This window comes from Drosophila pseudoobscura, chromosome 4 (genome assembly GCF_009870125.1).
Source record: "Drosophila pseudoobscura strain MV-25-SWS-2005 chromosome 4, UCI_Dpse_MV25, whole genome shotgun sequence".
NCBI classification, from domain to species: Eukaryota; Metazoa; Arthropoda; class Insecta; order Diptera; family Drosophilidae; genus Drosophila; species Drosophila pseudoobscura.
In genome coordinates this window covers 3,422,444-3,449,512 of record NC_046681.1, presented here as the reverse complement: position 1 = coordinate 3,449,512, position 27,069 = coordinate 3,422,444, and the positions used below count along the sequence as shown (strand labels likewise).

Genomic DNA, 27,069 nt, shown 5'->3' with positions numbered 1-27,069 from the left:
ATATTGTTCAATTTTGATATTCCGTCGAATATTATAAGCTAGATAGAACATTTAGTTATGTCCACATAATTTTATCCAATCAATAAACCTATTTTCTAATTGACTGGCTTATTTTAAATACTTGGCTTTGATTGTTTTTGCCTAAATGTTTGTTCTTCAACAAAGATATGGCGTTTCGTATGATGAAAAACGAATTTAACCCACTTAAGCCCCCTTTATTTAAACAGTTCAACGACTTGACTTCTTTCTCTTTACTTAAAAAATAAAAAAAGCCAAGAAATCTTTCACCTGAACTGAGCTTAAATTCTTGAAGATTCAAGATTTGAATAACCACTGATCGAGAAATCGGGTCAATTGTTCTCTGTCCATGACTAGAAGACATATTCCTCGTTTTTAATATTCGGTTTAATTTTACGAGCTAGCCAGGACTATTGGGTGATTTGAAATACTCGATATTACGAATTATAAACAAAAAAAACTACCCAGCACAATCGAACTGTTTCAGCGTGAAATGTTTTATTTTGAGATCATTTAAAATGTTACTTAGTAATCCTCAGGGGGTCTTAAAATATTCATGGTAATATTTATAGTAGTCTTGTAAGTAAGCTGGTGGTCCGTAGATTTTGAATTCTCTGTTGATCAAGTCGCTAATCAGGAAGCTAAGATGTGGACACTGCTGGGACAGCTCTTCAGGTGAAAACGGCAAGATTCCGAGGATTGTTATATGGATGAGTTTTAGAGCTGGCACCCTGTTGAGTACATTGTGTTGCAGATAAGAGTCTCCCGTCTGATTGTGCACATGCAGCAGAGCCAGAGCCTCCATCTTATCCGTCGATTCCAAGAGCCGTGTTATCTGATAATCCCGCACATCGCAGTGACGCATGTCCAAGAAGAGCAGGGAACGTGCCACCTTACAGACAGCATTCACGATGTCAGGCGACCACTTGGCATGATCCAATTTGAGGGCCCGAAGGCGCAGGCTCTCCGACGCCCCTTGGCACAGGGGATTCAGATATCGAAGGAAATCTTTGTCGCTGGTCGAGTAACCTACCGTTATGTGCAGGCTGTTCAAATGGCGACCCAGCAACAGCATGAAGCCCTCATGAAAGGGAGGAGGATGCCGCATACTGAACTGCAAATCGCGAAACCGGTGCAGCTGACGTTCAATGGCCTCATCGAAACGTGTATGGAGTTCATTAAACAGCGGCAGTATCTCGTCGAAGCCAAAATGAAGTAAAATATTGTCCAGACAGTCGTCGTGGAGTTCCAAGAAGTTCATCTTAGGTTCTTCTGAAATGGAGCAGGACTATTAGTAATAATGGTATGGGAAACGCATGCGCTGAGAGTGGGATGCATGAAGATATAAATTAAGCCAACAAACAAAACTAATCATAAAACATTGCCAAAATCTAAGACCAACAGAAATTTAATCGAGAGCTTTTAGAGGTCTTCGGCTCTGGGAGCTGTCGCAGCTTGGTACCTTTGCGTTTTCTGAACTGGCACATACGTATGGTTAGTGGCGCGAACGAGTCAGTAGTTCGGTTCGCGAAAGCAGCTGTTACTCTCCCCCATGTATGTGAGTGTGTGCGAGTGTTGATGTTGTATTGTTTATGGCCGCGCCGCTCCAAAATTAGTGATTCATATAAAACTCGTCTCCAACTCGCGGCGAAACTCACGTATCACGTATAGTCGCTCTGCCTCGACAGAAATTTGTTTCGATTCCAAGAGCAGAGTCAAACTCCACGAATCGCGGCGGCGGAGTGCAAATAAAAAGTGTTTGCGTGGATTAAAATTTTCGTTTTGGCTTAGCTTTTACCATCAATCAAAATCAATTAGGTACTCGTGTGCTGGTACCGAATTCCCTGGGTTGACTGTGCGACGAAATTGGAGCAGAAAGCGCTATCCACACACATACACTAGCAAACACAATGGATGACTTAGGTGAGTGAAACAAAACTTCCTGCAACATTCCAGCAGTGCAAGCCACAAACTTATGCTGCGGCTCAAGGTCAACAGTTAATTAGCATTCCGTGCGGGCCCGACAACGGCCGCCAAGTGGCGAATGAATAATTTTGGACAATGGATTCTTATCGTGTTAATCAAGCCAAGTGATAACCAATCAGCCTACTTTTCTTATTCACATTTACTAGCCGGAGTGCCTATTTACATTTGCATTCCGGGCTCTGTTCATTCCTGGAAATTGCACACAAAACGATATCGTCGTGCGAGGGTGTGGTTCTTCCCGATTGCCGAACACGAACGCGAACGCAACGAACCCTTGATTTGCTAATGATCTGGACGAACATCCGACTTAATGTGTTCTTATTTGTCTTTCGTTTTTTCCCTCCTTCCATTTCGATTCTCTGGAACGACCGACACTCCGCGCACACTTTTAGTCATCATCAGCAAAAAAAGTTGTCGTCTCATAAGTGTATCTGGAAGCTTACTTTATTTTCATTATGACACAATTCTTTGCTGTTTTCCAGTTCCTCTGTGTGTTTGTGTGTGTGTGAGCTTGTTTCTGGCTGATCAGACATTCTTGAGAAATGAGTAAAGTAAAGAAAGGCCAGGTCACACACACGCACACACAAGCACGCGCATGCAGCTCCAAAATTCCAGCTGACTGACAATCCACCTACGCACAGTGGGTCGCATACAATTGAAAATTGCAGAGTGCCATCACCAGATCGCGTACATTAAACTGATGCTTCTGCTCCTCGTCTTCTCCGCATTGTGCCACACTTGCATCAATTTCGCAGCCATTAGTGAGCGCGCAGCCACTTCATTGATGGAGCCGTCTACCCACTCGACACGCAATGTCTGCCCAGTCCAGATCTGTTCGTGTTGCGTGTGCGCACTGTAAGAGCTGTTGACTGTGCAGCTGTCTGGTATGATCTTTTGAGATCGGGTTTGTCTGGCTTTAAGGGTCGCTGGCGTTGGGTAGCGAGTGCCACTCTCTAGCTTGGGAGCCCAGCAGCCGCACACTGGTACAAAACGCGATATAAAATGCAACCCTAGACCCCTAAATACCGTCTTTGTCTACCCCACAGGTCATGGAGACCTACAGGGTGGTTCATCAAGAGACAACGAGAATGAACGAATGATTGTTTTGTAATCAACCACTATAACCGCAGCACTCCTCATACCCCGCCAATGCAAATGAATTGACTTACGATTTCCTCTATCCATTTACGGACTGTGGCTTCCTTTCCAAATAACTGTTGGCACACTGTGCACACGCACAAACAACAACCGTACGACAATCTTTGTCTCCGCTTTGGTTTCCTTTTCCGTGTGCCTCCCACTTGCGGTCTGGTCGAGTCGATGCTTCGGCAGCCGCAGGCCCCACGAAACAAAATGAAAAGCGACTGACTCCGAAGGCAAAATGAAAATCGGCTGGCTCTCAGAGCGCTAGAAGATTGTTAACCTCTCTCTCTCTCTCTCTCTCTCTCTGTCTGAAGGGGCTCTCAGAGAGCGGACTATTTCTAATGGAGCCCCCATTTGATGGGGTCGGTTCCATTTCGGTTTTAGTCGCTCGCGACGCCTTTAACTCAATAGAGAGCGCGGTGCGCGCGCGTATCATCGGTTCTAACAAAATATTAGAGACAACAAACTGTCAAAGTGCATTGAAAAGTGCGGAAAAGTGCAATCGTGAGGAAAAACAATAAAAACCAGCAAAAGCCATCCATCAGTCAAGTGTTCAATGCTCGCAGACGCGTAACGAAGCAACAAAAAAGTCAACACAAATTGATGAAAAATCATTGGAACTCGGTTGGTGATATTGCGGCAGGTGGTAGCGTGGGAAATTGTTTACTTTGCTCGGAGGAAAACATCAGAGTAGCAAAGTAAGACAAATAGCAGATAAAAAAAACGAAAAGCAGTGATAAAAGATAAAAGATAGGCGAGGAATGTCGCCAGTAGCTAAAAATCGCATTGGGGATTTGGGATCTACTCAGATTAACGGACAATGTTTTGCTTTCCTTCAAACATCTTAATTTGCACTAATTATGGATCCAATTAGAAAGCTACAAGACATCCAGATAGATGAGGCATTTGCCCCCTTGTGGCAGCGCATAGAGATTTGGTGGCCGTCATTAATTTTGTGGGGGACCGACCGACTGAACGGATTAGATCGTAGGCGTTGAGATGGAAATTTGTTTTGGGTATTTCTGGAGGGGAAATGCTTGAAAAGAAATACAAAATACCAAACACAAAACACAAAACCAATTAAATTGTGCCCACTTAATCTATTAAAATTATGACATATTTCACATATTTTAAGCACTCGAAATGCAGAGAGCAGTGGGGAGGGAGCGAAGGAAGCGTAGCGTTTCCTAGGGGAAAAATTACAAAAGTATCTCGGGTTACGAAAGCAAATGGAAACGCCTGACAAAGTGCTCACAAATAAACATTTCGTTGTTGTTGTGGTGTTCAATCGAATGCACTCATGAGAATCCCCTTTCGGACTGCCCTGGCCTGCCCCTGCCCCTGCCCACCCACGTAAAGCACTTTCTTTGGCCCTGCTGTATCTCTCGAATCTCTCGGATGCGACCGAAGCAGAGCTGATGCCACTGTCTGGCCTGAAGCAAGATCTGTCGATAACTTCCGTTTGAAGCTCCTCTCTCTCGGCTCAGTCCACGCCTAATCTGCCACTACTTAGCACCTCTCCTCAGCTTATTCTTAGTGCAATGAGTTCATCGCTGTTCGAATGTCGAATTTCGATTGCTGCTCAGCAGGTTCCTATTCCTATTCCCTCCATCTCTGCCGATCGCTCTCCGGCCCATTTAACACAATGATTCTTATCTCTAAGCCATTCAATTTCAATTAGTGTTTGTTTCTGTTGCTTCAGAGGGGGGACTTGTTGGCACATTCCTTATGTATTTTCCTTGTAGCTCACTCGTAGCTCACTTTAAAGAGCATTCAAAGCAGGGAAAACTCCAGGAAAATCCCTTGTTAAATACTTGTGTACTTTCTGTAGCAATCCACACCACCATCCACTTCTGTAACGCAAAAGCCCCACTTATCTTATCACCACGCCAGATTCCAGAAGGGTACTCCATGGACAATCCGTTGGGGAATGTACGCCATAAATTGGGCTGGTTTATCGGCAGAAAGGCCGAAAGATATGCCCAGAGATCGGTTAATATATCTGCCCGAAGATCACGAGTCTCGCCGAGTGTTCTCCCTCCTGCTTTTGTTGGGCCCGCTCTCTGTTCTTTTCACCTTCTTGCGCCTTCAGCAAGGTCAACACTCGCAACCCGCATTCACGCACACATTTTATCTACTCGCTAATAAAATATTTATATTGAGATCGCACCGATCTCATGGAATTTCCTTTCGTGCCTTTGACTTTTAGACACGGAGACTCGTAGTAGAAGGCAGACCCCAGACCCCAGACCTCAGACCTCAGATCGTTGGCCGAAACAATTGCCAACGAACGTCATTGCCCATCATCCATCCGCACGGAGTAATGTAATGCCTCCCCTCCCCTCCCCACCCCTCCCCACCACTCCCCATAGGTGTTTCTGTCGGTCGGAGGGAAACTTATTTGTTTATAAAATAGCCTGGAACGTGGATAGTGAGTTTCGCAGGTTTCTTTCACCTTTCTATCTTTCTTTTTTTTTGGCAAGGCTCTGCGGAAATCTATTGCCGCATTTTCAATTAATTCTCCCCCATTCTCCCCAGCTTGGGTCTCCCTTCGTTAGTCACGGGCTCGTTCTGATGCCAGAGAGGAGATCCAAAGACGACGACCGAGACGTCGCCTTTGATTTGCCAGAAATTGTAGTTGTTTTTTGGCTTTGGTTGTATTTTTAGTTGCCAATCATTGGTGTTGACGTAATTGGGCAACCTTGATTCCCCCCTCCCCTGCCTTTCCTTTCCTTTTCTTTCCCTTTCTATCCCATCCCGTTGACGGGTATTTTTGGTATCGCTTTGTTTTTAGTTTCAGAATTTATATTTATTATTTTTTACCTTTTCCAATGTGTCGTCGCTGCGTGTTTTGTTTGAAACAAACGCGAAACGAAACAAAATGTGTGGCCGGGATGTTCGTTTGGGTATTTTTATGATTCCATAAATCTGTCTTTATGGATCGTTTGGCGCTCAACTTGATCTGCGCATAGGTCTAGTATATGTACTATGTATCCGCAGTTGATCGTAAATTCTGTTGGATCCATAGATCATCTATTGAGACTCACCCACCCACCCACGCACGCACCTTCCTTAGCTGATTTATAGATCGTGCTATATGGCTTTTGATCTGGTGATCACATAGATTAAGAGACCTCACCTCACTCCTCCAGGTTCAGTTTATTGGTCTAAGGGATCCCCAGGTAATCTTCTGTCTGCAGATTGTCTGGGGAGAATTTCTTAGGCTGATGAGATATTCCTTTCATCTCAAATCATTCACTGATTGATTACTTCTGATCTCAAACGCTCGCTGGGGATTAATGGTCAATCAGCTGCAGTGATTTTCCATCCAAAATATACCTTTCGTCGCTTCATTCTCTCAAATGCACTCCGAAGGCACACTCCCCAGACAACCATTTGTTGGAGCAGGGAATGGGGCGCCTACAATAGTTTCTTCGTGTATGCTCGGGGGCAAAGCTCTGTCGACAACGACAACAACGACCCATCGACGAAATCCACAAAATCCACACTGACAGGCAGAACTCAATGCAAACAAAACGACAAATCCGTCGTCGAGCCCCGAAAGGCCAAAAATAAAAATGCGCTTATAAATAATTCAAATGAAACTTTTAGCTGCCGTTAGATGAGAGCCAGCCACAAAAGCAGGCAAAATAAAAGAAACACAAACCTCAGATACAAAATAAAAATGTCATTAGACAGTTCCTTGGTTATTTATTGACTTCCCCGCAAAAAAGAACCAGTGAGCTGAAAGCGAATCCCTCCATCGGAACAATGGATAGAACAATGTACGGAAAAATCGACCCAGGAGCACGACAGCCATATCGTACAGCTCGGAGCAAGGGCATCCTGCCTGGCTGTAAGTATCCACAAAAGTATTCCCAATTCCAATTCCCAAGTCCTCTGGCAGGATAGATCTGTTGTCTAGGTGGACGGAAGCGAAAGATGTAGATGACGATGGAGGTTGGAGGACACGATCTATCCACGTAACAGATACAGTACATATCTCCCGGTTTAAATAAAAGAGAAATTGATATGCAATTCTTTCCAATCTTCCCGCTTTGCTCATCTTCCATTGAGATGGAGGATTAAGAAGCCACCCAGTTGTGCAGATCAGAGATCTGCGCGGCATGGTTTCACTCGCAACATACTCGTAATTCCAATAGAATGCACTCGAATCGATTTGAATTGGGCGAGTGCGAGGCATACGATTAAACGAGTTTATGTAAAAGGGATAGGGCATTCGGTTATATGCGCTAGAATGAAGGACGGAAACCGAAATGAAAGAAATCTCATATGGGCGCCACTTGCATTGCTTTTCTAAACTAGACCAGGGAAAAGATCCTTGTGTTTTTTGCTGCAAATATGTATGAAAATGCATTCGAAAAGCAATCGTAATTCTCACACATTCAATTCGTGCTACTTCTTTTAAATGTTGTGCGTCCGAGTCTTGTGTGAGCGCACTCATTCATTCAAACTCTATCTATATGTTATTTTGAATGCCGGTTTTTAGCCATTCTAGAAGACCTCTAGTTCCCACCACGCCAATACCAATAACTACCAGATGGCCAGCAAGACACCAGACACTTTTGTTGTCAAAAGCTAACTTTTGTTAACAAAAGTGAATGTTTGGTTTCTAATAAAAAGTTTAATCCAAAACCATATTTCACCCGTACAATAATTGTATACGAAATTCTTCACACTATTATCGAATTCGACCGATACTCCACCGATCTACTTCCACACAACAATCGATATTGTCTCCAGCTTCGGCGCCTCGCATATAAACCTGAACAGACTGTTTCCATCGTAGGCGCAGGGACGATCGTTCAGTTCGAATCCTTGGGAGTCCTTATATATGTAGCCCAAGTGAATGCAATGCTCTTTGTCGCCCGCGTTGTCGGGTTGTCCGTGAGCCCATCTCAGACTGTTGATCCGCTGGCCATTGGAGAACCACTTGTGGATTCCCGTCTTGCCCAGATCGTTCCCAGAGCTCCAGTAGTTGCCCCGATCTGCATTTGCCTTTAGATACCTGGCAATGGCGTCGAACTCCTCGTCTGTCTCGAAGGTAACCAGCTCGGCTTCCAGCTCCCGGCATTTCTCGTAGGCCACGTACCAGTTCACTGACTCCCTCCCAAAGAAGTAGTATCCATCGTCGATCTTGATGAATGGTGCCGATTTCAGAACAGCTCCAATGTGATTGCCTGTTCCCGCAGAAATTCGTTATTTCCTCCTCGGATTTGTACTTCACTTTTGAGCCTTACCATCATGTGTTTCAATGGTGAACCTTTCGCGGCCCCAGCCTTCCTTTGCGCTGGACACCAACGCGAGGAACAGAACCGTATACTTCAGCATTTCTTTGCCCACTGACTGCTTTGACTGCCTTGACTGCGACTCGAGGCACTACGTGCACGAATTTCTGTTGTATTTCACTTTTGTTTCGTTTTAATTACATTTCGTAATCATTTCACTGAAATACTGATTGTGTTCCTTTTGCTCGATGCGATTTTAAAACAAACAAAGTTCAGAAAGGTTCACTAGAAATAAAGCAATCGAATGTATTGGGAAAGATCGTTATTCATCGTTATTTTCTATTTGTATTTTGTTAATGAGAGCCGAAGGGATGTTCTGTTGGAATTCGGATTAAAGTAGATGGACTCACGGAAAGCATGGACACTAAAGAGAGCACTCGGAATACGTGTGCACACATCCACTCAAATATCAGAAATAGCTGAACAGAATGGCAGGACGAAGAAGAGATGGGACTCGACTCTGCAGCCGAGCAGATTCTAGACATCCAAGCATCACATTCCACGGGGGGAACTCTTTAATTTGTATTTGGGCTCTTTTTGCAAAGCTTCAGGTTTTGGTTTTCCTGCAAGCCAGGGACTTTTTGTATTCATATGTGCAGCGCGTCATCCGGCAGAGCCCCTCGGTCGGGATGTTTCTGACTAGGAGCCGCCTAATTGTGTTAGTATTTTAAGGAGAGGAAGGTAGTTAGTAGTGGATCGGACATTACATTCGTTTGCTGGACACATACATGAGTATTCGGGAGTTTGTTTCACCGAAGGCAGGTCGTTTAAAAAAGTGCGAGAAGCAAGGGTCTAGGAGGTCAATAAAGTTCTTGAAAGGTAAGTTTCCTGGACCAGGGGTGCCTTGAAATCCAGCTTCTTAGATTGGGCGTGGCTGCGGGCACAAGGACCAAGGCTCGTATAAAATTTCCCGTGTGAGATAAGTTTGAATGAAAACAAAATGAACTGCAGTGCTTGTTCAAGTATGTGGGGCATACTTTTGGGGCTTTAAGCAGAAACCATTTCGGTGTAGAACTCATGTGAAAATCGTGTGCAATTCACATTTTGGGGAGTGTCCCAAGCACATAAACGTACGTACTCCTGATCTCCACCAAAATGCGGTCTCGCAACAAAAAGAGGACAGTTTTGATGCAAAATCGTAGTCGTGTAAAGAAGGAGACATGTAGTTGGGATGTAGATAATTGTAGGGAATAAATGTAGCAAACTGTCGAATTTTCATCAGGCATTGCCATTATCATAATAAAATTCCCTGAATTAGACTCTGAAGAGGGTGATGAGATTAGACATCAGACATTAGTCCGCAAAGGAATGGTATTTTCCGTTCTAGCGCTGCTCAACGTACTTGCAGCCGGAATGTCGCAAATCTACGGAGTAAATCGTTAGTCGGGACAGAGCGAGAGAGAGGCATTCAAGCTAACATCAGCCGACACGTCGGCTATGTAAACAAAACTCGCACACACACAGGGGGTGACGTAATTGTAACACAAACGATGCACATCGTCCGCCCCTCTTTTCCCTTGAATCGCCTGTCCGTGGTCTACCTTCCTGTGTTGTTCCTAAAGGTCTATGATAAGGTATGTGTTTGTTGGATCGTAGGACTCTTCTTAGTGTCTGTTTCGGTTGTTCTCAGTGTACTGTGGCCCTTCTTTACTTTATACCTTATAAACCATTTGCATTTAAACCATTTACTTTATACCCTTCTTTCAATTTGAAAGACTCGCTCAAAGAGAGTCGAAAGAGCGGGCTCCTTGATGTTTCCGAGTGCGAGAAAGCTCCATTGGCAGCACATTTACGTTCTCGGAAGACATTATTATTGTTCTACTCTCTATGCGAATGTGCCAGTTTGCTTATGGGAAATTTGTTCGACGCATCCACGTTTTATTCATCCATCGAGTCCCTAGGATCACCTCAACTAGAAGGGTTAAAAGCTTTCGGCTACCTGAAGTTTGCCGCCTCTGAGAGGCTTGGCCATGGAATGCTGCCTGTGCGACTGCTATACTGTTGGCCCACACGCTGGGAGTACTGTTAATTACCCAAAGACGAGCAGCCCCTCGACTGCTTGCCAAGTGAATTCTCCAGCTGTCGGAGCTTCATTTGAATACTTCCAATTCAGTTTGCACTGCGTCGCCGTGCAGTCCTCATCGCATCGTCTGTCTCGTCGGGTCTCTCAACTGCAGCAGAAACAGTCAGAAAAGTGAATCAATTGAAATGAGAATCGGTAAGCGGAGTCTGCTGTGGGCTATGAAGGTGTGGGGCTCACTCGCATTACTATCTGGTATCTGGTAGTCGACGACCTTACTACGCGACTCATTCATTAGATCATTAGATCATTGTTCCCATTGAGGCGACAGCAAAACCAATTCTTGGCAGTGGGCGTTAGTGGTTTCCATTCGAACACTGTTCTATTTATTGCCAGGCACGACACTCTGTTCGCACACATTGTCTGTATGTATTGTATGGACATCCATATGCCTGTAGTGTATAGGTAGCGCGTTTCGAAAGTATCAGACAGGCAAATCCCCCGAAACAATATAAGGCATTAGTGAAATGATGTTAAAAATACACTGAGAATTTAGTATGAATTTAAATATTTATCTTTTCTGTTTTTGAAGTTTTCTGAAGCTTTTAGAGCAAGAGAAACCATCCTGTCCCTCCTGGATATCGCGTAATCTAGTGGCATCCCGAATTTGAAAGATTTATCCGAAATGAAGATTGACAGGTAGAATTACCCCTCCTCCCTGTCAATCTATTTACATATCTCTCCCAATGTGGCTTAGCACGTGTTTTCTGTCGACAATATTCCGTCTGGTTCCAGTTTATGTCCCTAATTATTACTGAGTAAATGAATTGCAAAGCAAGCTCTCCTTTAATTACAATCCCCGCTCATTTGGTCGGATGGTCTTGTAACGCACTGTATATTGGATTCAGTATATACGAGTATTGTGCACCTGTGTAGGGGGATTACGAAAGATATTCTACAATAATTGCTGTGGTGATCGCCTCCGGGCACCGGTTCTGAGCCGCGATTGATTGATTACATTGATATTGATGGGTGATATGATCCCATAAATTAGAGGTCTTACAGTCCCAGTGCGGAAGTCGACTTGGATAAAAGCTCAGAAAACAATGAGTTAAAAAAACACGTCAAGAGCTTATCGGTAATGCAGAACCAGTTCTCATGGTTGACACGGGTAGGTGGGCCTTCGGGCTCTTCTTTTTGATAATCTCGCGCCCATTGTGGAATCCGAGCTGTGGAATCTATGTACGCTGTTAACCTTTGATCCACAAGATCAATTGAGCCAAATCGCGATCAAAACAAAACAGAAGGAATAAAAGCAATTTCAATTTGTTGCTATTTGCTCATTTTCTGTTTTCTGTTTTCTGTGTTCTGCTTTTGTTGTTTTACTAATTTTAGTTTTCGTTTCAAAGTCAAGTGATTCATCTACCGAAAAAAAAAATCACTCAAAACACCAAAAGATCAGAGTGAAAATGAGACACAGAGAAAGAGAGTGAGAGAGATCTCTGTGTCTTATGTTGTCCATTGCTGTGGAAACTGTAAACTGCTCATACCCGGGACTCGTAGAGATCAAGGGTATATGGTGTTGATAGCTATCAGTGTAACACCCAGAATGAAGAGTTTCCCAGAGACCTGTGGAGCTACAGCCACCAATTTTTGGGTGTGCGTCTAGTATGACATCAGATTAGATCAAGTTTTTTTTAGCATATACGGGGACTCGAGCTTGTGGACTCATAAATAGTGCTGTCATCGCTATCGTGTAATTAATGCAGTCAGAATTAGGCTCCCTGGCGACGCTGGCACTCCCGCTCTCCTAGAGCCTGGATAACTATTCAAAAAGTGGTTGGCCACCGAACACTGTGCTTGCAGAAAGTGCATACATATAGTACCCACAATGGCCTCCACTGAGTGCGAGATATCCCGCGGGTCGAGACACTCGACAACATAGCCACGCGAGGCGAGTGAGTTTTCCGTTTGAGTTGGCTATGCTTTGAGTTATTCAGCATCGGCGCCGTTTGTTGTCGGTCGTCGTTTTTACAGTTTGTTCAGTTGCTTTCAAGATTTTGCCGAGCGACTTTGCTTTGACTCGAGAGTCCGCGAATGAGTTCCGCGAGTGCATGAGTGTGCGTGTGTCTGAGAGTGTGGGAGTTTAATTAAACCGTACGCAATCGATCAGCAATTAAAACAACAACAACGGCAACAAACCGAAACCGAAATCGAAACAGAAAGCAAATGAAAACGAAAGTGCCAAAAAAAGGAGCCGCATAAAACACACCAATGCAGAAATACAGAGAAGAGTCGTGGTCGTGGTCGGGGCGTGTGTAAAGTGTGTGGAAGCGAGAAGAGGCAGAACAACAACATTGCTTCACCTGCTCACCCACGCTCTCTCCCTGCATCCACGTCTCTCTCGCTCTCTCCCTCAGTGCACAGCATATTGTGCATGTAGTGGTGCCCTCTCTCTTACTGCAGCATTGTGCAAGCAAGCTGTCATTGCCATCTCAACAGCTGCTGTATGTCATGTGCTCTGCCTCTCCCCTCCTCTCCTCTCCTCTCCGACGCCTTGATTGAGTGAAACTCTGCCCAGCCATCGCTTTCAATTGGTTTTAATTGCAATCGTTCCATTGCATTCCATATAAATAATATTCCGAGTGTCTTTTAAATTCAGTTACATTGGCCCGTCTCCACCGCATAGAATATTCATACAAATGTACATAAATGTTGTGTACATGTACGTATGTACGTGTGTGTCCCCGTCTTCATATTCGACGGTGACCCACTGTTGCGTGACGTTCTGATAACCCTGCCCTGTCCTATTTTTAGACCCCCTTCCCAGACCCAGACACATCCCAGAAAATCGAAAGCCATCTGGGACCCGACCGCCCGACCGCCCGACTGCCCGACCTCCCGACGTACAGACCATACCCACATATGGCGGAATGAGTGATTTCCCCGTCAACCACATGTTCGATCTTCCATTTGATACTATTTATAAGCATATTGCGAAATAAATTGCTCGATCTCGCTTCCCAATATTCCCCCTCGCGCCCTCCCTCCCAGAGGCCCCCTGCTCCCCCACTTTGGATGCTTTTATTATATCCGTTATAGATGTGGCTGCCAAAAAATAATATAAATCGCGTCACACCTTATTTTCCTTTATATAACTCAAAATCGTTTCATTCAATTGAGCGAGTGGGAAATATGTTTACTCTCGGGCTCCCATCCGTTCGCTCTCGCTCTCTGTTTGGCCTACAGGTGTGATGCTGTGTGCTCCCTCTAGAGTCGGACCATCAACTTTTGAACCTTAAGAATTTTGTTAGATTTATCCAAGATTTATTTGATGCCCTAAGCGCCTGCTGTCATGTTTCCCCGCTTTCCCCTCTTTCCCCCTGCTGGTGGATAGTGACTTTGTTGGTGTGTTTGTCTTCGGTGTTGTAGGTGGGTCAAACGGATTGGATGTGTTGGAGTGCGATGAGATGACAGCTGCTTCAAGGTGACGGCTACCCCTGAGAGTTCGTGAGAGCGACTATAAACATACAGCCAACGGAGATATTTCTGTAGAGCTTTCATAGAGTCATCGATGTTTTTTTGCTCTGCATTGCGTTGAAAGGGTATACCCTATCCTGTTCTACAAGTATGATGGAGCCCCACACCCTATCCGAAAACAACATGTTCATGTTTCATAGCCATTTGCCGCCATTTGCCGCCATTTGCCGCCATTTCCTCGGCCATTTGCCCCTTCTCAGCCAAATTATAAGCGAAAAGAATGCAAACAACATTAATTTGATCAAATATGTGTATAGCGTCCATAAGGAATCCACATATTCACAGCCACAGCCACACCAGTGCCAGTACCCATACGCATCAACCAACACACAAGCTCGTAGTATTACGGCATCGCGTAGATTTCGCGATATTTCTAGACTTGGTGCGACTTTTAGCCCGTTCGACAAGTTCGACCCACGAAAACTGAATCAAACAAATATTGTGTGTAGACAGCCGTCGGTGTCCCGTGTCCCGTGTCCGGTGTCCCGTGTCCCTCTCTTGCTGTCTCCGTCGTTGGCCAGTTTTCGGTGTGGCTGCAGTGTGGGTGTCTTTTCGGCTTGACTTTGTTTGGCTTGGTCCAGCTCTGGACCAACTCTTCGAGTTGATTGAGTTTTCAGTGATCACATTTGCTCGGATGGCAACTGAACTCTCGGTTGTTGCTGCCGTTTCTGTTTCTGTGTCTGTGTCTGATTTTGTTGCTGTTTCTGTTGCTGTTGTGCTGCGACTAAACGCATACCGTTTATAGTGGTCCAGTGGAAGTCCGAAGCGGAATTTAGCATACGGCAAAGGCAACAAAGTGCGAATCGAATAAGAGGAATATTTCAACGTCTTCGCTTCTGGCCATATTCGTTAGCTGTTAACTGTGTTTCTGTGTACCTCCTGGCCCGCCCGCGATGCCTGCCAAACTGATATCATCGTCGTTCCACAGTACGCCCCTCAACGACTGCTTCAAAGTGGGCGCGTTTGAGAGACGTTTGGGTAAGTTCGTCGCTCGTGACGTGACTGTTTGTTCGATTCGATGCTGTGGGTGTTAATGTGGGGCTAATGATAAAGTCATTCATGCCCTTTTGCGGGGGCCAACCCGCTCAGTGGCCGTGGGGTCAAGTTCGACAAACAGGCCTACGTCTGCAGCAAGCACGAATGATTAGCTGTAGCTTAAGACTCCAACAAATACTGTATTACAAAACAAGTTAGTTCCTATCAAATTGAAGCTTTATTGCAACTGCAGTTTGCCTAGGATTCTTGACAAACCAAAATGCAATCCATTGATTGGCACGGTTGGCACGTCCTTTCTCCCAGCAGCTCTAATCGCCCTCGTCGCTCCTATAAGACGCGGCACAGTGATGCTCGAGTGATCCTATCTGCGACCATCTCTGGTCATCTGCCGCACTTATGGGGCAAGCTTTCAGTTCCCGCCCTCGCCATTAGCCAAGACACACACCACAGGCGAGAGCTGTGGAAAGGTCCCAAGTTCTTAGCGCTAGTTGGAAAGAAGAGAGAAAACAAACAAACGGAACGTTGCCGATAAGCAACTTTTGTCCGAAGATACTGCCAGGCAGCAACAACAGTCGAGTGAATGGATTCTCCGTTCAGTTATCAAAGAGCTATGCGTCAGAGGCGCAGTGCCAGGTGCTTGGAATTGGGGAGTTAAGCAGAAGTTACGAGAGTTCCCGGAAAGAGTGAATTCACAGTTTCATATGGGCCATGGCCAACTATGGCGATTACGACAATCTTGGTAGCCCCTAAGCCCCTTTCTTTCTATTGCCAAGACCAACTACTTACGAAGTGATTTCCCTCTTTGCAGATGCCCTTCTAGCCGACCTGCAGAACAGTGTTCCGGGTCAACCCCAACAGCCTCAGCCCCAGTATGGAACCGTGCAACCGAAGCAGCAGCAGCAGCAGCAGTTCGTGGACAATACACCAGGCTATGGCAGCCTCAGGGGCAAGGCCCAACCGCAGGTGGTGAGTACAGCGGAGGAGACCCGCGCTACCTTCGCCTAAAGCCACGTCTCTAACCGATCTCCCTTCAGTACCAGGAGCACTATAGCGCAGAGACGCGCTCCCCCACAGTAGGCGACTTCAATGGCTCCTCCTCCATTCCGAGCAACGGCTACCCGAGCCAGGGCGTGGGCTCCCTGCCACGCAAGCCCGCAGCCTCGGCGGTGGGGCAGAACAACTCGGGGTTGTCGGAGCTGGACTCGCTGCTGCAGGATCTGCAGAATGCCCGCTACAACAACGGAGGAGCGGACAAGGGACTGAAGGGTGAGGCCCGACACAACTTAGACTCCATCGAAGGCAATATATGACTCGTATCCTTCTATTCCTCGCAGAAATCGATGTGCCAGCCAACTACAGCACGCCAGTCTCTAAGTACAACACGTTCAACAGCTATGCCACAGTCGAGGAGCGCCCCACCATGGACAGCCTGCTCAACGAGCTGGACAACGCCCACATCTACGCCGTGCCCAATGGGTAAGCAGATCAGACCAGAGCAGAACGAACGGCCACTAAGTCAATTGTTCTCTATTCGCACGCAGATCTGGACACAAGTCCCCAACGCCCGGACGCCATGTCACCATCACAGTGCGCGAAACAAAGACGGAGAAGCTGACAGGACCCGACGGTCCAGGTATTTACCTTGTAATCCCACGGCCGATCAGTCTTAACCCTGCTAATGTGTGTTCTCTCATGTTTGCAGTTGGCTCGCTGGAGGAGCAGATTGTGCAGCAGAAAGATTCGTACACACAGAACAGTGTCGCACCGCGACCTCAGCACCAGCAGCAGCACCAGCAGCAGCAGCAGCAGCAGCACCAGGAATACACATCGCAGGCCACCAAGGAACTGGACGACCTGATGGCATCGCTATCCGACTTTAAGGTGAGTGGCCGGCGACTAGAGACCAGCCAGAGGACGCGTGATTGTTGCAGGAGTAGAACTTTAGTGCGGAATTATGTTTGATCAGAAAAGAACCTAAATGCAAGAAAGAAGAGCACGCACACGCACTCCACAGTAAAAGATAATGAGGAATACCATTGAGACAATGGTTCTATATTAGCATAGCACGAGGAGATAAGATTAAGATAAGAACAAAGCAAAAGTTACTCGGAGGAATGTGGCATCGGATAGACGCAAGATGGCCAGGAAGAAGCGTGGAATGCGATTAACTTGATCTCAGATACCAGTCTAGTTAAATGGAATAGTAGTCTCCCATTTAAGAATTCTAGAACATAGATTCCACTGGGCAATGCCCTTCATTAAATTTAACGAAGCTTACCGATCACAAAATACGTATAAACCAGTCGGAGCAAACCCACGCCAGATGTCCACCGGTAGGTGGAGGGAGAGACCACAAAGCGCACACTTTACTGCTAAGTCACACTGGGAGAGAGTTTTGGCTATGCAATCCGATCCGATCGCAGCGTTTTTTGAGTATCCAGTAGATAGGATCACTCTTATCAATCATCCTTTACTCTCAGTATCCAAAGTTCATTGTGGCATCTAGAGATACCGATCTAGAGGTAGTTTATTGGAGTGCATTTAAATAAACGAATTAGTATCCCAAAGCAATATTCCTTCCATTCTCCTTGAAGCCCAAAAATTGTCTAATGAAATTTGCTGTTAGTTTGTTGCAATCCGAACAAATGTTTTCACTTTTCTCACCTGTCGGAGGGGTGTTCCGCTCACTTTGAACAGCGTCAAAACAAATTGCATATGGCCGGAGAGGGAGGCGGAGGCGGAGTCTCTGCTCCTCTTCAACCGACTCTTTCTCTCGCCCTCAAATAGGTGGATATTAGATATTTTTAGCCCACAACAACACGCCCAATGCTCTGTTGGCGGTAATAAAAACCATAAAACGAACAGATTTATCATCGCAACTCGTGTGACGCAGGCCAACCAAGCGAACCCAATGGACACCGCGGGCCGGTACCCCGACCCAATCCAATCCCACCCCACCCCATCGCAGTCAAGCGCCCTTAGTCGGATGCCACCTCGTCCACATCGTCCTCGTGCCATCGGCAGATGGTTCTTGACTTTGACATCCACAGAAGGTGGATATGATCTTTTTATGGAATACATAAATTGATCTAGCTAATGAGGTCCGATTACTATGATGGCAGGCTTGTTCACTATATTCTTGATTCCCAGAAGCTAAGAAATATCCTCACCATCCATCCACAGTAAATCCACCACCATCCTGATTGGACAGTAAGGGCCACAGGTGGCCATGTATCGACAGGGGTTTACTTTGAATAGCTTGTGCCCGCTCCAATGGGAATCTGTGCAGGGGTACCCCATAGATCCCATCGTTCTTGCTTGTTTATACAGTGTATCTGCAATTCTAATTAAGCCATCAATCAGTTCGAGTAAACAAACCATTCGCTTTATTATTTCTGCGTTGCACATCTTCAAATATGTGTATCCAAAAGATACACAGCCTTCACGCGGATTAGAATATTTTCTTTTTGTACTTCGACGTTCGTTTGTAGAACACAACGTGTACACAACATCTTGAAGATGATGTATCTTAACAGATGTCTTCCGAATTTTATTCGGACATTTTTAAAAATATATTTTTTTTACTGCTGCCCGCTGGCTCCTTTCCTCTTCCTCTCGAAATGGTGCAGTTTTTGGGTCAGGGCTGGAGGGAGGCGTCCTTAGCGTGGATATAGTACGTATTTGATGTATTTATATATAAATATATGTACTTTATGGGGTTGGAGATTTGTATGCCCTTAACATACTCGTAGCCCTGGCACGTCGAAGTCCAGAGACTTTAATTCCCAACTCCATAGCAGATCGATTCTTCCTGAATATCTGTATCTGTATCTTTATAGCCAAATTGCCATATCAAACGCACATATTTGAAAGATTTTGATCCGCCGCAGACCAGCGGACCATTTGATTTATGAAAAATGTTTTATTTTATGTTGATTTTGATAATATTTAAAATGTCAAATGGCTTGTGGTTTATTTGACACTCAAAGTGGTGGCTGTCTTTTAATAGAACTAGATAGCTAGATAGATCCCCTTTCAGAGGGTATAATGATCTGGAGCAGATGTTTGCATCCCACAGAAGGAAGTACATAAGTATCTTCGATGCTGAAAAGTATAAATGTGTACATATTTTCGATCGATTATGTTTGTTGTTTTGTTCCTTTCAAACCGGTCGACCTTTGAAGTGCTAAATAGGATTGGAACAAGTAAACCTCTAAATTCTTCGATTCCAAGCTGCTCTTAGAAGTGATAGCTCTCGAGACTAAACCAGTTAACGTCGAATGGAAGGAGCTTCAGGATAGGATTGGCACTCGTTTTCGACAAATGTCCGGCGTCTCCGAGGCCCTGAGAGGCCCTGGCTCTCTTCCAGGGTATCCCATCTAAAGGATTCTGAAGAGTATCCACTCTTATAGTCCGCACTCTTGTTAACGCTTGAAGACAGTTCTCAGTATTCTGGATGGCGAGAGCCCTTCTGGGAAGGGTAAATCCCTCCTCCGACGGCCTTCGCACTCGTGTGTTCCTTCCAAGCACTTAGCGAGAGGTATGCAGAAGGTATTATCGCTCTGTCGCTTAGTTATTCGAATCGCATTCATTAATAATTAATTATCAAGTGAAATGTATATATTCTTCATTCTTTTGGCAATCGATGCGATGCCGCGCAGCAACAGAATTAGCAGAATCTTGGCTGCAATCAAGCAGACACCGATTGGGGCGAGTGAATGTGTCTGATGTGGAATGGGGGGCAGGGGACAGGGGGCAGGGGGATCTGTGATCTGTGGATCCGAGTAAATTGCAATTCAATGTCATTGACGAGAGAAGACATGTATGTACATATATGTATATATATATATACATATATATGTACATGTGTATATGTAGAGGAGGTCGTGTCTGTTAATTATTTAATATCATTTTCAATTTTCTGCCACACGGCCCCACGGGACTGGTGGGTGCGGGAAGGACAAGGCAAGGCAAGGCGTGTCCGTGACTTTTGTTGATATGATAAATATGAAAATGAAATAGGCTCTCCCTCCATCTCTCTCTCTCTCTATGTGTGCGTGTGTGTGGGGGTGTGTGTGTGGAAAGCGCAAAAAAGAACAAGAAAAACATAAAAATATATTCGGATATAAACAATATTGCACACGGCCCGTGTACATTTTCCGCATTGGATATTCTCGTGGTCCGTTTGGTTCCCCGGCGGAGTGCTGGGTAGAGGGGGGTGAGGGGTCGCCCACACACAACTTTGGTCAGACACAAACGGACAGTTAGTCGGCCGCACTTCCTCCTGCCTCCGCCTGTCCCCCCTGCCACCCCCCCTGCCACCAACCTGCTCCTTCCTGGCCGCTGTCAACACAGAGATTTTCCACAGCGCCGCTTTGCTTTAGTTTTTCATTGCAAATCATTTGCATGGCTATTTTTGAATAGGTCTCTCTTTTTCTATAACCAAATATCCATATAATTATGCGATCTACATACACATGCACACGTACCTGTGTGTTCGTGTGCGTGTGTGTGTTTGTATACGAAAATATATGTATAGATTTTTCTATATTTTAGTTGGCTTTTCATTGCCATCATCGTAATCATCATCAGCACTGCCAGAGTGCCCGAATTTGCATTTCCCCATCTGCTCTTCTCTCTGCTCTCTGCTTTCGCATTGATCGAGATTTCCTCTTCGGCTCCTTCCTGCCATCCTTCCGCCCTTCCGCCCTTCCACCATCCACCATCCTCCCTCTACCCACCACTCGCTAGCGATTGTTTACCGCTTCCATCGTGTTTGGCTGTGGCACACGCCCATGCGCTTTTTATGGGGAAATCCTGTTGGCCAGCCGGTCGGCGTTCATTTTTATTGTCCGCGCCAAGCGACGATTTCGGCTTCTACTTTTGTCTATTTTGTATACGATTTGGGCTTTAAAATAGCACAACGAAATATTGAAAAACGAACAACCCGCCAACGCCATCGCCATCGCCATCGCTATCGCCCAACCCAATGGCAATTGCTTTGGCGACGGTACAGGAGCGGGGCGAGCCCGTTTGCGGGTTGGGCCCCAAAAATGAGACAACAAGACATCTGCCTACACGGTGGATGCCATTGTGGATATTATCGTTATCCAATTACCTGTATTCTATTCCGTTCCACTAGGGAAACTGCAATCTATTCGCTGGACAAATTTCCCATAAGCGAAAGGGGACAATTCGCCACGAGCGATTTCAGATTTTAAAAGGTGAAATCCCGAAATGCACCGATGTTGAGTTAGAAAAAGAGAAATAGTTTCCAAATTGTTCCAACGAATATACGAAAATGCAACTATACGTAGTAGAAGGAGCGAGGGATTTTTTGTTGATTAAACGGACAATCGCCTGTCCCGTTTAAGCGCGGATGCAACATCCCAGTGGAATCAACAGCAGTGTGGACAGGGGCATTTGTGATATTGATCAAATTTGATCTCTTCGCGAGCGCCCAACTGCCCTTCGGGGCCTGTTCCGCACCTGTCGGAAGCAGCATACGCTCAATTAGGCGTCTACTTATGTTGTTAAAAAGAGGCGACACCAACAGCACACTAAATGAAAATGCAAAGTTTATGAAAGAAAAATGAACATTGAAATGGAAACTCGCACAACGACAGACAAGATCCACTTATACACACACACACACACACACATGTACAGACAGAAACACAGATATACAGATGGAAGAAGGCACCTCCCCGCCACCCACCCAAGACCAACCCCGTCCCCGCCCCCACCACAAAGTGTTCGTATTTTTGGCAATGAACAGAATGAAAACTACGTCAACGTGCAAGAAAAATGCTTTTCATATGAGGAGAGCGTCGTGCGCAACGAGATCCACACACAAACACAGACAGAGTTACACGAATACACAGATACAGATACAGATACAGACACAGATACACATACTCATGTAAAGAAATCAGGCAGGAGAATCTATGGAAAGAGGAAGAGAAGAATTATTTTTGATATTTTTTGTGGCTGCGGCTAAAAGCAAAAGTTTTTGTGTTAGCGCTCGCACAAGATTTGATTCAGTCGAGGCAGGCACATCGACGCACGAGTAAGAGCGCAGCACGGCGACGGATGGGTCCAGGATACCGTCTGTCCATCCATGTCGTTTCAGTCATTTCAGTCATTTCAGTCGTTCAGGGGAAGATAGTACTAATTTGTCCACCCTTCCCGCCCCCCACAGGTCAGCGTCAACGGAGGAAGCAACGGAACGAACGGCGCCAGCGGACACTACCCGAACTCGAGCCAGCAGCAGCACTCTTCGACGGTGCAGCACCAGACGGTAACGGACTACGCCAGACCGAACAAGGGCAGCCAGCAGGCACATCTCACGCAGACCATCGAGGAGACGACCATCGTCGAGGACAGTCGCGAGGACCAGCTCGATTCTATGCTAGGGAACCTACAGGCCAACATGAGTCGCCAAGGAGTCAACACAGTGCAGAAGGGCTGCTGCAACGCGTGCGAGAAGCCGATCGTCGGCCAGGTGATCACCGCCCTGGGCAAGACCTGGCACCCGGAGCACTTCACGTGCAACCACTGCAGCCAGGAGCTGGGCACCCGCAACTTCTTCGAGCGCGACGGCTTCCCCTACTGCGAGACGGACTACCACAACCTGTTCAGCCCGCGCTGCGCCTACTGCAACGGCGCCATCCTGGACAAGTGCGTCACCGCCCTGGACAAGACCTGGCACACGGAGCACTTCTTCTGCGCCCAGTGTGGCCAGCAGTTCGGCGAGGAGGGCTTCCACGAGCGCGACGGCAAGCCCTACTGCCGCAACGACTACTTCGAGATGTTTGCCCCCAAGTGCAACGGCTGCAACCGGGCCATCATGGAGAACTACATCTCCGCCCTGAACTCGCAGTGGCATCCGGACTGCTTTGTCTGCCGGGTAAGTGCTGCAGTCATAGACCCTTGATGTCTATATCAAGATGTCCACATATTTACGAGAACATATTAATGTAATTATTCCGCATTCGCACGATCATCCGTCATCCGTCATGCATCCATTATTCATTATCCAGGACTGCAAGAAGGCTGTGCGCGGCAAGTCCTTCTATGCCATGGAGGGCAAGCCCGTGTGTCCACAGTGCGTGGGCGTGGATGAGGAGGAATAGGGAGCCAGATACACACACGCACACACACATCAACAAGAAGCAAGAAGCAAGATACTGTTGTTGAAGTTCAGCAGCCAACAAAAATAGACCCAGAGCCAGATACAGATACGATACAGTCAGACACATTTTTGTACGAGTATGCGCGAGCTGCGTGCCACTTTTTGTGGCCGCTCGCTTTTTACTATCACCACCATCCCCGCTGGGGCAGCAGCTGCCCGCCGTCCGTCTCTGGCTATTTTCGGGTTGCGGGTCTAGGAGCAACTGCAACCACAACCAGAACCACAGCACCGCAGCACCACAGCACCACAGCACCGCAGTATTGGCAACATCCAGCATGCAAGAACCAACTGCGACCGAGCAAGCCCTTACCTGACCTCTATCTGTATCTGTATCTGTATCCCTCTCCAAGCTGGCCCGCTGCCACAGCAGGTGCCGCTGGAGGAACGTATACACACGGATACAGTAGCCACCCTCCATGATGGTCTCTGATTGCCCCTGACCCTGTCCCCCTCTTGACTTGTTGAACTTTTCTATGAAACTTTGGTAGGCTTAAGTCTTTAGGTACTTTTTAAATTTAATCGTTTATGAAGATGAGCAACAATATTGTAATTTGTTTTTGTAAATAAAATTTAAATAATTACATATTAAAACATAAAAAAGGCACAGAAACAACACCAAAGAGTGGTGAAAAGGGGAGAGCAGGGAAAAGTGGAAAAGCCTTTTCTGTTTTTCAAGGCGGAGGCTTCGACGCCCACCTTCCTCCTCCCCCACAGACGACAGACGACAGGCGGACGGACCTCGTGCCAAGGTCAGGGTCAGCGTGTGCTGACCTTGACATGTGTGTCTGCCAGTCGTCTGTCGCTTGTCGCCTCAGTTGTTGCTCTGTTGCTCTGTTGCTCTGCTGCTCTTGTTAAACAAATTACAATATTGTATGCCGTATATGTACTATATATTCGTAGATTTGGATCTTCTGGTCAGCGATCTCGACCTCCCAGCGGAAGCCCGGGGGAATAAATTACTTGTGGAAACTATTTTCGCTGCTTACGTACGAGTATCGTTCCGAGAATCATACGCTCTAGCCTCTGGTGCTCGGCCCTCGGCCGGATCCCATCCCATCCGAGACCCCATCCCTGTCTACTATAAGTGTAGGCGATGGGATTCGCACTGCTTATGGCCCCGATATAATGGGGATCTCGGGGTGTTGATCGAATTGATTGGCCAGACTAAAATCGGACGGATTCGTCCATTCTTGGCCGCTGGAGTGCAAAAGATTCTCAAAATATTTTCCAAAAATAGCCATTCAGAAGTGCAATCGTTAGGATATCACAGATATCATATTGTAGAAATCCCCCATTGACTCTCCCACACTTTGACTCTGGTATATTTCTGCTGTATATTCGGTGTATTCGGTATTGATTGTTTGTTTCGCTCTGTGGCCCACTTTCCAATAATCCACAGAGCACTTTTATGAGATGCCTCAAAGGAAACTGTTGCACCTGTTGTTTATGGAAATTTGATTGATTATAGAGAGAAAGAGAGAGAGGGAGAGGGCAGTGGAACCCGAAAATAGCTACCGAAGCGCTCTCCAATGCCCTCCCATCCATCCGGCTGAATCGGACTCGGCCGACAAAAGAACAGGTTCTTTTGTTCTCGCTCTTCCCATTTCTTTTTCTTTGGAAGTTGGCCAAAAGCGTGCGCAAAATGTTATTGTCTTAAGACTCCTGTTGTTGTTGCTGTTGCTGAAATGTTTTTCCAAAAGCCAAAGAAAATTAAACAAATGCCGGACTCAGAGATCCCATACTATGTGTGTATGAGATTTGTATATTTATCATATTTAAAGTTCATGCTGTCTTGTTTTCTCGTTCTGTTCACTTTTGTGTTGCCAATTAGCCATCCACTGGGGACAGTGGTGCCAGGGCCAGGGGCAGGGGCAGGGTAGGAGCCAGGCTGGGTACGAGTGCTGTCCATTCGAGAATATTTTACTTTGGCACATTTCTTGTCTGAATAAATTGTAATTAGGTTTTTCATGCCAGGCGTAAAAAGTGCCGAAAATATTATATGTACAGCTCGATCGGTTTGCTGGTGGTGGTCGGTCATGCATTATGCCAACTAATTTATGGTCGTAATTAGCCTCGGACGGCGGCTGCACCGCCACTTGGCCCACAATAGATCATCCAAAAAGGCTCTCCTTCTCGCCCAACCCCATCATAATCCTCATGTGCTCATCCTCTCATCTCATCAAGTGCCATTAGATTGTAGTTTCGTTTTTATGACGCAGTAACCATTTCTATTTGTCCGAAGCGGAAGACTTACTGAAATTTGCTTGCATTCTCTTGCAGGACTGTCGGCAACCCTTCCAGGGCGGATCGTTCTTCGACCACGAGGGCCTGCCCTACTGCGAGACGCACTACCACGCCAAGAGGGGATCGCTCTGCGCCGGCTGCTCGAAGCCCATCACCGGACGCTGCATCACGGCCATGTTCAAGAAGTTCCACCCGGAGCACTTCGTCTGCGCCTTCTGCCTCAAGCAGCTGAACAAGGGCACGTTCAAGGAGCAGAAGGACAAGCCCTACTGCCATGTCTGTTTCGATAAGATATTCGGTTGATAGTCGGTCGGACCGCAGCTGCCAAACTATACAATAGCTATGGATATAAACACATAATACTGTTTTTTATACGATTTACGACCTTGTCCCCGACCTCGACCCACACCCAACCCAAACCCAACCCAACCCACGCACTACCCACACACAAACTTGCAGTGCATCTAGAAGTGCTTTGTATAACCGAGTCAAATTAGTAATTTAATTAACGCAGACCGAGATGGAGGGACGAAACGATGGAATCGCCCTGCAATCGTGATCAATTAGCGCGGACACTAATCCCAATCAATTATGTCGGTCACTTAGATATTTCTACTCTTTCAACAAACATACAGAATGACCACAGAATGATAATAAACAAATGAGAAAACTAAGAAAGTCTCGGTCTATTTTATTTGCTCACTTCCACATTTCTAGTTGGGATCATAGTGGTTTTTTTCCTGAAACAGGACATCATCATGGAGCTTTCTCGATCTCGATTGCCTTCGCTATATGCCGATCGACTGCTTCGGGAAAGAGAGGAATACTCAATTTCAGAAGTGTTTAAAAAGCTAAGCTAAGCGGCTAATCCTGGATCTTACCTTAGAAAGTCCCTGGACGGTCCATGCGACATAATCTCTACCTATCGGGAAATCTTTTTAGAGTCCGTTGTATAGTACCCGCAGACTTTCTTCCGTCTCTTCCATATATCATATAAGTTAAATAATCTAATGATTTTCCACACATATGCAATTACATATCGCCGTCACTATAATGCGGGAGCTACGGAGAGCAGAGAGGGGAAAGGAAAGTGTCGGAGGATTAAGGAGGCACAGCTACGCCCCATCACCCCACCAACAAACCACAGACTCAACTCTCAGAACTTGCTGTTAAATTTAATTTATGCACTAGTAGAAGAATAAAAGTAACCGAATGCAATGAACATATCCGAACAAAGCAGTTTTCAGGTTGTTGGTTGTATCCGGCCAAATGGGCATCAAACTACGAGTACACCCGAAAAGTTAATGCCGGATTTCTGTAACAGCGGTGTTTTGCTAATGCGAATCCCCTGAACAAATTTCCCATAAGCGAACCGACATCATTCTTATAAATGGCATGGAGACTAGGCCAAACGAACTTTGTTCTACAAGAGAAGTCCATAAACTAATCCACCATTTAAGGGCTTTACTGCTCTATGAGTTTTTTTGTGTGTACATATGTGTGGATACTGCATCCCAATGAAAGGGACTGTTCTGTGTTCTGTGACAACAAATAATAATATAGTATATTTGAAGCGCACACGTCCGACACGCCAAACCATTAACTTTTCTGCATGAAAT

The 27,069-nt window shown here is 46.0% G+C and overlaps 3 protein-coding genes and 1 long non-coding RNA gene across 11 annotated transcripts; 1 reads left to right on the top strand and 3 right to left on the bottom strand.

Annotated features, from left to right (window-relative positions):
- Positions 1-486: 486 nt before the first annotated feature.
- LOC4816388 (uncharacterized) lies at positions 487-3,353 on the bottom strand. Of its 3 annotated transcripts, none has more exons than XM_015181347.2 (2): positions 3,174-3,353; positions 487-1,287 (listed from the first exon to the last, which is right to left on the bottom strand). In XM_015181347.2, the coding sequence occupies exons 1-2, from the start codon at positions 3,187-3,189 to the stop codon at positions 554-556; spliced, it is 750 nt and encodes a 249-aa protein (XP_015036833.2). In that variant the 5' UTR covers positions 3,190-3,353; the 3' UTR covers positions 487-553. The 3 variants fall into 3 exon arrangements, with proteins under 3 accessions (XP_015036833.2, XP_015036834.2, XP_015036835.2); XM_015181348.2 differs by having other exon boundaries at positions 487-1,290; positions 3,174-3,352; XM_015181349.2 differs by lacking the exon at positions 3,174-3,353 and adding an exon at positions 1,481-1,567 and having other exon boundaries at positions 487-1,290.
- Positions 1,805-26,128, top strand: Pax (paxillin). Of its 6 annotated transcripts, none has more exons than XM_001356234.4 (9): positions 12,490-12,633; positions 14,762-14,994; positions 15,821-15,978; positions 16,047-16,278; positions 16,347-16,488; positions 16,554-16,645; positions 16,715-16,893; positions 22,214-22,921; positions 25,487-26,128. In XM_001356234.4, exons 2-9 carry the CDS (start codon positions 14,910-14,912, stop codon positions 25,751-25,753), a joined length of 1,863 nt encoding a protein of 620 aa, XP_001356270.4. In that variant the 5' UTR covers positions 12,490-12,633; positions 14,762-14,909; the 3' UTR covers positions 25,754-26,128. The 6 variants fall into 6 exon arrangements, with proteins under 6 accessions (XP_015036839.2, XP_015036837.2, XP_015036838.2 ...); XM_015181355.2 differs by lacking the exon at positions 25,487-26,128 and adding an exon at positions 23,055-23,787 and having other exon boundaries at positions 12,493-12,633; XM_015181353.2 differs by lacking the exons at positions 12,490-12,633; positions 14,762-14,994 and adding an exon at positions 1,805-1,941.
- LOC4816599 (C-type lectin 37Da-like) lies at positions 7,773-8,545 on the bottom strand. Its single transcript, XM_001356233.4, has 2 exons — positions 8,409-8,545; positions 7,773-8,348 (listed from the first exon to the last, which is right to left on the bottom strand). Exons 1-2 carry the CDS (start codon positions 8,497-8,499, stop codon positions 7,879-7,881), a joined length of 561 nt encoding a protein of 186 aa, XP_001356269.1. The 5' UTR covers positions 8,500-8,545; the 3' UTR covers positions 7,773-7,878.
- Positions 18,372-19,525, bottom strand: LOC117184250 (uncharacterized). The gene is made up of 2 exons (XR_004469549.1): positions 18,723-19,525; positions 18,372-18,670 (listed from the first exon to the last, which is right to left on the bottom strand). It is a non-coding gene; the product is annotated as an uncharacterized lncRNA (long non-coding RNA).
- Positions 26,129-27,069: the final 941 nt, after the last annotated feature.